This window comes from Capra hircus, chromosome 8, assembly GCF_001704415.2.
Source record: "Capra hircus breed San Clemente chromosome 8, ASM170441v1, whole genome shotgun sequence".
NCBI classification, from domain to species: domain Eukaryota; kingdom Metazoa; phylum Chordata; class Mammalia; order Artiodactyla; family Bovidae; genus Capra; species Capra hircus.
The window spans coordinates 95,086,151-95,098,776 of record NC_030815.1 but is presented as its reverse complement, the minus strand read 5'-3'; the positions used below and the strand labels follow the sequence as shown (position 1 = coordinate 95,098,776).

General features: G+C 36.2%; 1 protein-coding gene across 3 annotated transcripts in view; it reads right to left on the bottom strand.

The window, feature by feature from the left end:
* The window catches only part of FSD1L (fibronectin type III and SPRY domain containing 1 like), a 68,537-nt gene that overhangs the window by 44,526 nt on the left and 11,385 nt on the right, over nt 1-12,626 (bottom strand). For all 3 annotated transcript variants that reach the window (XM_018052548.1, XM_018052549.1, XM_018052550.1), the window contains exons 2-4: nt 9,060-9,155; nt 6,464-6,595; nt 1,747-1,848 (exon numbers count right to left, since the gene is read on the bottom strand). In XM_018052548.1, coding sequence (XP_017908037.1) covers nt 1,747-1,848; nt 6,464-6,595; nt 9,060-9,155 — 330 coding nt within the window. The remainder of the gene's footprint in view (nt 1-1,746; nt 1,849-6,463; nt 6,596-9,059; nt 9,156-12,626) is intronic.

Sequence of the window (12,626 nt, the reverse complement as noted above, 5' to 3'; positions counted from 1 at the left end):
CAGAACCTTTCCAATTTACAGTAAACTGGAAACAAGTTTTAACAAAGCTGGAAAGAACAAAGGAGAGGGCAAGAGAGAACAGCATCTTTTGAGAGGAAGAGGAAAGGACTCTGAAAATGTCAATGGAAAAAGAAACTTGAGAGAAACAAACTGTTATTAGTGTTTCTAAGCATTAGGTCCTACTTAAATTCAACTGGATTCCAGCTATTTTTGAGTACCATGTCTATACTTTCTAGTTCTCCTGTCTTTTTCCTGTCTCTCAGGCGCTAAGCTGTGAGTTCTTGCCGCTATGATTATGCCTATCATTAACAGCTGCCCTAGTCCACTAGAAGGGGATTCTGTTGACAACAAGGAAACAAAAAGGGAAAAAAAACCCTAAAAACTCAGTGGTACCATGTACATATTAACAACAGATTCCAAGAAACTATCACAATTAGAAGATACTAAGTCTTGCTCATGAACTCTATGACACTGCTTCTGCTGACTCAAACATCTTTTGCGTTCTGCATGTTTTTGGCTATGTTCCAGATATTTGAAGTTATCATGTAAATGCCCTCTGAATAGGTGATGTATATATACTTTTTAAATAATTTAAAGTATGATACAATTCCCCCATAAATCCTGTACATAAGTCTTACAAAGTACTATGATGAACTTTCTTATAACCGACATCCAAATTTAAGAATGAATTAGTTAACTGGTTTCTGGCAAAAGAACTCTGATTCATTCTGTCAAAAGGAATTAATTTTTAAATTTAATTTTCAAGATGTAGAGATATAAGTCAGCAAATGTTATCTTCTCAAGGAAGTCTTTTCTACCCTTAAAGTTCATAGAAAAATCATAAAATTAAATCACTGGTGGGCACAAGTGGATTATTAAGCCACCTTTCTAACAATAAAACAGTTTACTATATAGTCCACAAAGACCAAGAAAATATTAAACTTAAATGTCTTATCTTGATAAGACTACTTCACAGTACATATTTTACTAATTATATCACTTAATTTTATACTCTTTCACATTATTTTCTATGTAGTCTACATACTTATTCCACATAAAAGAGTAAATGTGATTTGATACATTGATAATCATTTAAAAATGACTATACTTAAGACTTAGAATCTAGAATTAAGAATCTCTTATCAAACACCAGGTTACAACATTAGCAGTCTTCCTGCTCTACTATTTATATCTCCGTATCAAATATACCCTATAAGGACATATATTTTCCTATTTCAATAAAGCATTCTTAAACAGTAGGACATTTAATAACAAACTTAGTAACAAATTTCACAGTGCTCTCATATGCATTAAGTGATGATGTTTTCCCAATCAGCTCAGTGAAAGGAACATCAACCTAGATTTTTAAGAATGTTATTAGCAATACCAATCTTCTTTCATTAGCCAAAAAATGTTTATAACAAAGGTATGATTCAGCTAAAGCATACCTTTAAAATAAAGGGGGAATGTAACTGAAAAAAAGAATAACTTCATTCTTCTGAATTGAGCATTAACAAAATTTAAATAAATAATTAATTTGTTCATGGCCCCAATGACACATACTTCTAAGCATATGCTTTGGAATACATGAAGAGCTAGCATTTTACTTAACAAATTCCAAACCTTTTCTAGTATTAGAAATGACTGAATGAATTCAAAATTAAATGGGGAAATATCATTTTCTTTTAAACAGAACTATCCTTTTTAAGTGGATTAGTCTCATTTTTTTGGTCAGTTTTTTGGTACCTTTGAAAATTCTTCAGGTTCCTTTATATCCAATGATCTTGTTGCAAATTCTAATAGTTCTTCTGAGTTCTCCAAGGCATTATTACATTGACTAAGTTGACTCTAAAAACAAAAATAATAATGATAAATAATTAAAACAGAATTGCCTATGATCAGAATCTTAAATGAATGTTGTTACACTCTTAACAGCAATAATCAAACAAACATTTCAGAGAGGTACTGAAGTTAATCACTAGTCACATATATAATAAATTTTAATTATCTTAAACCATCCAGAACAGCTTAATTGCATACAGATAAAGGTATACTCATCATTTAAAAATATAAAAGAAAACAAAGCAATTATAAATAGCTGGGATCAAATTTACTTAAAGATTCTTCCAATCAGGGTAGCCAGAAGACTATCAATGATTTAAATTAAAATATCAAAATAATCCATCTGTAAACAACATCCTCTATAATGGAGACTAAATTTCTAGATGATATTTAACTAAGCTAAAATGTATGAATCAAGTTACAGGTACATTCAGTTGAACACAATCTCAGTACTCCATTTATCACATTACTCAGGTAACACATATTCCTATAAAGGCTAATTTACAGCTTTCAAAACTGGATAACACAGGAGTCACAAAGTCAAGTGTCTAGATTTCAAAAAAAAGTCAAACATAAACAAAAAGTAGTAAGTGACTGTTACAGTGACGTGCTCTATTATAGTGCTGTGTTAATTTCACCTAACACAATCTTTCTTATTCAGTTCTCTTCTCTCTTGGCCTCTCTCCCTCACTTTATCATTTGTCGTTTAAAACTAAGCTATCTGAAAATATTGCTAGTGATAACTTTAAACGAAGAAACAAACACCATTCTAAGCTTTTAAATGTATCGAAGATTCTTCTTCAAAATATTTATTTATATGTATTATTAAAATCTATATTCTTTGCAGCCAAAGATGGAGAAGCTCTATACAGTCAGCAAAAACAAGACCAGGAGCTGACTGTGGCTCAGATATGAACTCCTTATTACCAAATTCAGACTTAAATTGAAGAAAGTAGGGAAAAACACTGGACCATTCAGGTATGACCTAAATCAAATCCCTTATAATTATACAGTGGAAGTGAGAAATAGATTTAAGGGACTAGATCTGATAGATAGAGTGCCAGATGAACTATGGAATGAAGTTCGTGACACTGTACAGGAGACAGAGATCAAGACCATCCCCATGGAAAAGAAATGCAAAAAAGCAAAATGGCTGTCTGGGGAAGCCTTACAAATAGCTGTTGAAAGAAAAGAAGCAAAAAGCAAAGGAGAAAAGGAAAGATATAAGCATCTGAATGCAGAGATCCAAAGAATAGCAAAGAGAGATAAGAAAGCCTTCTTCAGCGATCAGTATAAAGAAATAGAGGAAAAGAACAGAATGGCAAAGACTAAAGATCTCTTCAAGAAAATTAGAGAAACCAAGGGAACATTTCATACAAAGATGGGCTCGATAAAGGACAGAAATGGTATGGACCTAAAAGAAGCAGAAGATATTAAGAAAAGGTGGCAAGAATACACAGAAGAACTGTACAAAAAAGATCTTCACAACCCAGATAATCACAATGGTGTGATCACTCACCTAGAGCCAGACATCCTGGAATGAGAAGTCAAGTGGGCCTTAGAAACATCACTACGAACAAAGCTAGTGGAGGTGATGGAATTCCAGTTGAGCTATTTCAAATCCTGAAAGATGATGCTGTGAAAGTGCTGCACTCAATATGCCAGAAAATTTGGAAAACTCAGCAGTGGCCACAGGACTGGAAAAGATCAGTTTTCATTCCAATCCCAGAGAAAGGCAATGCCAAAGAATGCTCAGACTACTGCACAATTGCACTCATTTCACACACTAGTAGGGTAATGCTCAAAATTCTCCAAGCCAGGCTTCAGCAATATGTGAACCATGAACTTCCAGATGTTCAAGCTGGTTTTAGAAGAGGCAGAGGAACCAGAGATCAAATTGCCAACATCCGCTGGATCATGGAAAAAGCAAGAGAGTTCCAGAAAAACATCTATTTCTGCTTTATTGACTATGCAAAAGCCTTTGACTGTGTGGATCACAATAAACTGTGGAAAATTCTGAAAGAGATGGGAATACCAGACCACCTGACCTGCCTCTTGAGAAACCTATATGCAGATCAGGAAGCAACAGTTAGAACTGCACATGGAACAACAGACTGGTTCCAAATAGGAAAAGGAGTATGTCAAGGCTGTATATTGTCACCCTGCTTATTTAACTTATATGCAGAGTACTTCATGAGAAACGCTGGGCTGGAAGAAGCACAAGCTGGAATCAAGATTGCTGGGAGAAATATCAATAACCTCAGATATGCAGATGACACCACCCTTATGGCAGAAAGTGAAGAGGAACTAAAAAGCCTTTTGATAATAGTGAGACGAGAGTGAAAAAGTTGGCTTAAAGCTCAACATTCAGAAAACGAAGATCATGGCATCTGGTCCCATTATTTCATGAGAAATAGATGGGGAAACAGTGTCAGACTTTATTTTGGGGGGCTCCAAAATCACTGCAGATGGTGACTGCAGCCATGAAATTAAAAGACGCTTACTCCTTGGAAGGAAAGTTATGACCAACCTAGATAGAATATTCAAAGTCCGTCTAGTCAAGGCTATGGTTTTTCCAGCGGTCATGTATGGATGTGAGAGTTGGACTGTGAAGAAAGCTGAGCGCCGAAGAATTGATGCTTTTGAAGTGTGGTGTTGGAGAAGACTCTTGAGAGTCCCTTTTAATGTAAGAAGATCCAACCAGCCCATTTTAAAGGAAATCAGTTCTGGGTGTTCTTTGGAAGGAATGACGCTAAAGCTGAAACTCCAATACTTTGGCCACCTCATGTGAAGAGTTGACTCATTGGAAAAGACTCTGATGCTGGGAGGGATTGGGGGCAGGAGCAGAAGGGGACAACAGAGGATGAGATGGCTGGATGGCATCACTGACTCGATGGACGTGAGTGTGAGTGACCTCCGGGAATTGGTGATGGACAGGGAGGCCTGGCGTGCTGTGATTCATGGGATTGCAAAGAGTCGGACATGACTGGGCGTCTGAACTCAACTGAATGACATCTATTCCATATTCAAATCTACTTCATTTTCCCTTACAATACACACTAAAGATAAACTACATATGATTAAAATAGCAGTAAAAATCATGGGAGAGAGGAAGGCAGGCCAGAGATTAAGCAACTGAAAGCTTAAAAGGTATTCCAAACCAGTGCTATAAAGAAGGATCTGGGTTCAAGGCAGAACAGAAATCTGCACAAGATGAATCACGGGTAAAACTTCAGGAGATGCTGAGTTTTCCTTTTTTCTCCAATCTTGGTTTTTAAATAAATGAATTTCTTACTGATTGAAATTTATGAGTACTTTATGACTAAACTAATTACCCTTAAATGATTTAAGTACAGCTGGCTCTTGAATAACAAGGAGGTTAATCCACAAATGGGCTTCCCTGGTGGGGAAGAGTCAATCCTTTACATCTGGAGTTCTGCATCCGTAGAGTCAACCAACCACAGACTGTGTGATACTGCAGTATTTCCTACTGAAAAATATCAGCGTATAAGTGGATCCTCACAGTTCAAACCCAGGTTGTTAGCTGTAATATAAACCCTACCTCCTAAATATAAATAAGAAATCTCAACCAAGAAGACTGGGCAGACTTGAAAGGGAATTTAATTAACCCTTGGAAATTGCGCCTGTTTGTAAAAAAAAGAGAACATCTGTATTCCTCTACAGCTTTCAGATTCTCAAAGATATCATAGCCAAAATCAATACACAAAAATCAGTTGCACTCCTACAGATGAACAATGCAAGAAGGAAATTTTTTAAAAATACCATTTATAGTAGTATCAAAAAGAATGAAATTCTTTGGAGTAAACTTAATCAAGGGGTAAAAGACCTATTCACTGAATCCTACAAAATGTTGCTAAAAGAAATTAAATAACAAATAAATGGAGAACACAGCTTATGATTATGGATTGGAAGACTTAATATGATCAATTCTATTATCCAAAGCAATCTACAAATTCAATACAAACACTATCAAAATTTCAATGTATACCCATGTATACTGCAGCATTACTCACAACAGCCAAGAGATGGAGGCAGCCCAAATGTCCACAGACAGATACACAGATAAAGAAAATGTGGTAAATATATACAAGGGAATATTATTCAGTCAAAAAAGAAGGAAATCCTGGCACATGCTACAAAATGGATCAATGTTGAGGACATTATGCTGAGTGAAATAAGCCAGACACCAAAAGGACAAATACTGTACGATTCCATTTATATGAGACATCTAAAGTAGTCAAAATCAGAAAACAGACAATACAATGGTGGTTGCCAGGCAGTGGGTGAGGGGCACGTGGAGAGTTGTTCAGTGAGTACAGAGTTTCAATTCTGCAAGATGAAAAAGTCCCAGAGACACAATACACAACAAAGTGAATACATTTAATACTACTTATATTTAAAAACAGTTAAGAGAGCAAATCTTAAGTTTTTTTACCACCATTTTAACAAAATGGTATCTATGACCAATATGAAATTAAGAAACACTCTTCTATTAGATAAAAGTACATTTATACACAAAAACCCACTAATTTTTGCTTTTAATAAACCAAGCATTATACAGACTAAAATTATTCATATTTAAATCACTATATGATCTCACCTGTAACTCTTGTGATTTACGTGCTTGCTCCTGCTTGATACTGTTAATCATACTTTCCTTTACCTCATCCAATATGGAGTATAAACTGTCAAATTCTTCATCTAATTCTGAAAGTATGTTAGAAGAATTTTCCTGTTTAATAAACGAATAAAACAAATTATTTTACTTAAGAGCTATTCAACACTAAAAAACTAAAAGATACAGTGCTTATTAAAGGAGAGAATAAATTCATACTATGAACTACCATAGCCTAACATCATAAAATAATTAAAATTCTAATATTTGACATAAGGTTTTTAAAAACAGATCAATCCAAGAAGCTGGTTGCACTGACAGTTCTGCTTCAGCAATGCAGCCTTTTATGAACTAGCCCATACCTTTCCTGACTTTTATAAGACTGTTTCCACAGGACAAGGTGAAAGGTTGTTTTAAGACTGTCAACTTTGTCCTGACCTTTGGGCTCTAAGGCAGGCCCTAAGCCAGTGGTTTACAACCTTCGGTGTGCATGAGAATCATCAGTGAAGCAGATTTTAATAAAATATTCCAGAGACCTTGATTTTGTTAACTCTGAGGAACAGTTTGGGCATACAGGGTTGGGGCTGATTTTGCACAAAGTTTTAAATCTCTCAGGTTGTCTAAAACACTGCATTTACACAAGATTAGCAGAAATTAAAAGACTAAGTAATCCTTATTGGGTTCGAAGAAAGGGATCAAACACTGAATTTTGGTGCCAGAAGGAATCTCAGAAATCATCTACTGACTAGAATTTATAGTCAAGCTTCTAAATTTTACAAACTAAAATACAGACTTGCCCAAAGCCCCACACCTAGTTATTAGTGGCAGAACCAATATAGCATTTCGCCCTCCCAGAGTTCCTCACTGCCTCATTAAGCAAGATGCTTCTGTTTCAAAAAGAAATAAGAAAATATCTGTGAAACCCCTAGATAAGCAATATCCATACTTACAACAATTATGAGGCAGAAGAAATTATCTTAAAGTATTGTTCAACATAGAAGAATCATTCAACTAAGAGAAGTGAAACTGGCACTGGTTTACAGAACTAATACATAAAATCTACTATAATAGGCTACAGTCCATGGGGTCGCAAAGAGTTGGACCCGACTGAGCAATTTCACTTTCATTTTCACTATAATATTACAATCCAAATTTTTGCTTATAATGTTTATAGAACCAGTAGAGGCTTACAAAAGTGGTGTTAATCATTTTACTACCTTTTATACAGTAGTAAGAACATGATTTAGAGGAAGAAATGTGCAGTTTGGAAGGCAGAAGAACTAAGTCAAATTCCACACTGACTCAGTAAAAGTGTGACCCTGGACAAGCCACTTAAATTCCTGGGCCTCAGTTCTTCCATCTATAAAAAGGAATTGGCCTACTCTTTTTCCTCTCAATGACCAACTGGCATAGCCTTAGAGTCTCCTGCCCACTACAGCTTATATTCCCGTCTTCAATGACAAGGGTGTAGTTTAATTCCACCTCTATTTCTTTTTCTGGATGCTGATGTAAAGTCCGAATAATTTGTCAATCAGAAAAAATAGTATGAGCCAGCTCTATCTTGGACTTCCCTGGTGGCTCAGACGGTAAAGCGTCTGTCTACAATGTGAGAGACCTGGGTTCAATCCCTGGGTTGGGAAGATTCCCTGGAAAAGGAAATGGCAACTCACTCCAGTACTACGGCATCTTTTTCCAGATTTCAAATATGATGATTCTCTTGTCCATAGACCAAGAGTTTTAGAACCACTAGTTTTGCTTATTTAAAGAAACTGGATTAGTGGATTCCAATAAAATACTTTGAGAAAGATAGGTAAAGTGGTGAAGATTATAATCAACTAACTTCAATCACAGCAATTTCAGAAGAAAAGAAAACATAAGACCATAGGTTTAACAAGCCAAGAGCCTGGCAACTAACTAGGCTGAACCAAACAAAAACCAAAGGAAAGGATTCACTGTCTACAAGGGTCCTGGAAATCTTCTATTAATATGTTTATCTTACAAAGAAATGACCCTTAAATTAATTAAGGTGCATTCACAAAGAAGCACCACCAGCTTATCTTTAAGGTCCCTTCCACAATCAACATTTGATTATTTACAGTATGGATTACCCACCTACACCTGGGATCATTTCCTTAAGTATTCCCCTCTCTTCTCATTGGGCACTTTATCTTTTATGTTTTACTTTCATCTAGTTCTGCAAATGGACCTCTTACTATTTACATTTTCCTTCTATTATTTACCGTAAAAGAAATGTTTAGCTTCCCAGTACTTTTGGAAAGGCATGATTTGCTCTTACTTGGGATTAGAAAATACAAACATGAAATGGAAAGGAACAAAAGTGAGCACTATAATATTCCTACCAATTACAATTTCAGAGTTTTCTTCTTCCCTAACTATTTGATCTTTCTATGGAGAATCCAGGACTAGCAAATGAAGCTTTTTTTTAATCTGCCATTAAACCCTGCTCTCATCTTCATTAGTTTATAATCTAGAGTTAATGGTATATATTTACACTTATGATTCCAACCAACAATCATTCACTGTGATATAGTCACACAAATTTTTCTCAACAGATTCATACCTGAACTCCTTTTAGTGTTTGGTTTAGTGTATCAATAAAGTTCTGAATTTCATCATTTTTATTTGCCAGAGTTGAAATGATCCTTTGTAGAGCTTCCTAGGATAAAAAAATTGTTAACATTATGATATTTTATTAAAAGAGAATTATAAACTTCACTACAACAATTGTCTTTAAAAAATATCTCTGAATATCAGAGCATATTATGTAACAAACACGAGCAATGTAAAACTGCTCATTGTTCAAAGGCTATAATTACAAAGATGGCATATATACCAGTTGTTTTAAAACCTCTTATCCCTATAGTACAACCATACCTTTCACCACCATATCTTTCACACCACAGATGATCAGCATTATTTAATATAAAGACTGTTTCATTAAGTCATAAGGCCATGGCAAATGAGTAAAATCAAATTCTTAAATGATGCAAAAATATACGAAAACTTCTAATTAACATCAGAATATAGGAGTAAAAGTTGAGACACTGAAATTTGACATTTTACTTATAAAAATTACATCTTAGAAATATGAAAGTAGATAATAAATCTGCATTTAAAATTACATTTATCAATACAAATATTGCAACTATCCTCCAATTAAGAACATTTTTTAAATTATAACATTCACGGCAATATTTAGATGATATAGAACCATAATAAATAAGGCAGATAATTTTAGTAGCAAATACCTCAGACTTTGATAATGCTTCCTATTATAATAGAACACTTGATTATTTAATTTTCTCATATCTCTAGTTCAGTGTTGTCCAAAAAAACTTCCTGCTATGATGGAAATACTCCATATGTGTCAATAAAAGTGAAAGGGAAAAAAACGCAGAAACCTAGGCCATCATTAGTTAGTCAGTTCAATTGCTCAGTCGTGTCTGACTCTTTGCGACCCCATGGATGCAGCACGCCAGGCCTTCCCGTCCATCGCCAACTCCCAGAGTCCACCCAAACCCATGTCCATTGAGTCGGTGATGCCATCCAGCCATCTCATCCTCTGTCGCCCCCTTCTCTTCCTGCCTTCAATCTTTCCCAGCTTCAGGGTCTCTTCAAATGAGTCAGTTCTTTGCATCAGGTGGCCAAAGTAGCGGAGTTCCAGCTTCAGCATCAGTCCTTCCAGTGAATATTCAGGACTGATTTCCTTCAGGACTGACTGGTTGGGTCTCCCTGCAGTCCAAGGGACTCTCAAGAGTCTTCTCCAACATCACAGTTCAAAAGCATCAATTCTTCAGCGCTCAGCTTTCTTCACAGTCCAACTCTCACATCCATACATGACTACTAGAAAAACCATAGATTTGACTAGACGGACCTTTGTTGGCAAAGTAATGTCTCTGTTTATTAATATGCTGTCTGAAGGTTGGTCATAACTTTTCTTCCACGGAGCAAGCATCTTTTAATTTCATGGCTGCAATCACCATCTGCAGTGATTTTGGAGCCCAAGAAAATAAAGTCTGTCACTGTTTCCACTGTTTCCCCATCTATTTCCCATGAAGTGATGGGACCAGATGCCATGATCTTAGTGTTCTGAATGTTGAGTTTTAAGCCAATTTTTCACTCTCCTCTTTCACTTTCACCAACAGGCTCGTTAGTTCTTCTTCACTTTCTGCCATAAGGGTGGTGTCATCTGCATAGCTGAGGTTATTGATATTTCTCCCGGCAATCTTGATTCCAGCTTGTGCTTCATCCAGCCCAGCGTTTCTCATGATGCACTCTGCTTATAAGTTAAATAAGCAGGGTGACAATATACAGCCTTGACGTACTCCTTTCCCTATTTGGAAACTACCAACACAACTGCACTCATCTCACGTGCTAGTAAAGTAATGCTAAAAACTCTCCAAGCCAGGCTTCAACAATACGTGAACCGTGGACTTCCACATGTTCAAGCTGGTTTTAGAAAGGGCAGAGGAACCAGAGATCAAATTGCCAACATCCATTGGATCATCGAAAAAGCAAGAGAGTTCCAGAGAAACATCTATTTTTGCTTTCCTGACTATGCCAAAGGCTTTGACTGTGTGGATCACAATAAACTGTGGTAAATTCTCAAAGAGATGGGAATATCAGACCACCTGACCTGCCTCTTAAGAAATCTGTATGCAGGTCAGGAAGCAACAGTTAGAACTGGACACAGAACAACAGACTGGTTCCAAATAGGAAAAGGAGTACGTCAAGACCATCATTACAGTCTTTCATTTGTGCTCTACATGCAGTCATCAACTACAGTAGATTTTACCTCTAAACTAACTCTGGGTAGCCATTTCCTTCTACATGGGAGCTTTCCAACCCAGGGCTCGAACCCAAGTCTCCTGCATTGCAGGCAGACTCTTTACTGTCTGAGCCACCAGGGAAGCCCTAAAACTCTGTAATAACTATTACCACAAGTCCGTATCATATCTCAATTTATACTCTTGCAAAATTTCTTAACTGGCTTCTGATCCATTTTTTCTCCCCCATAATCAGTTCCCTATATTGCAGCTAGAATAGTAAGTTAAGCATAACTCTTCCTGGTCAATTATCTTGCCTAAGTCCTTCAATAAAATTAAAATCTTTTAACATGAGCTGTTAACATGACCTTAAACATGACCTTACATAATCCGTAAGACCCTGTATGATCTCCCCATTGCCTACCTCACCTATTTCAATTCACAGCAAACTTCTCTCTTGTTGTATTCCAGCTTCAGGAGCCTGCCATGACTGTCTCTAATATGCCTTGCTTCCCACCTGGGAACCCTCACATTTACCAGCTTCTTCACCTATAACCACTATTCTAAAACATATACATGATTTATTGTTAATACAAGTTCCAAAAGTATAGAATGTGCCCATTCTATATATCCATACATATATGTTTGCTACATTTGTTTTATTTCCAAAGCCTGATGGTGAAGAAGGGCAAAGATAGCTTTTAGCTGGGACTCTCTCAATCTAACAGGATGCTGACAAGGATCACTCAGACTTCATTTTAGGTTTTAAGCTTCCCATTACCCTCCAAACACTGATAGATAAAAGTGATAAAGATGGAAAAAGGCAATATAAATTATCTGAAGTTTGTCTAGATAATACTGAATGTGATTGATCTTAGTGGTTATGACTAAAAGTTTTAGGTGATACAGGTCTGAATATATGCTTTAACAAATTCTGCTGGATCACACACAGTAAAATATATAGAACATTATGTCTCCAGAGGCAGTATGCACTGGTAATCTCACCCATTATCCTCTGATCACACACCACAGGCACCAGGATTTGGGGGAGGAAAAAAAACAAAAACCTACTCTCAGAATTAAGCCTCTCAACTACTTGACTATGGAATTAGGCTAAGGTAAACGAAGATCATGGCATCTGGTCCCATCACTTCATGGGAAATAGATGGGGAAACAGTGGAAACAGTGACAGACTTTATTTTCTTGGGCTCCAAAATCACTGCAGATGGTGATTGCAGCCATGAAATTAAAAAACGCTTACTCCTTGGAAGAAAAGTTATGACCAACCTAAACAGTATATTCAAAAGCAGAGACATTACTTTGCCGAATAAGGTCTGTCTAGTCAAGGCTATGGTTTTTCC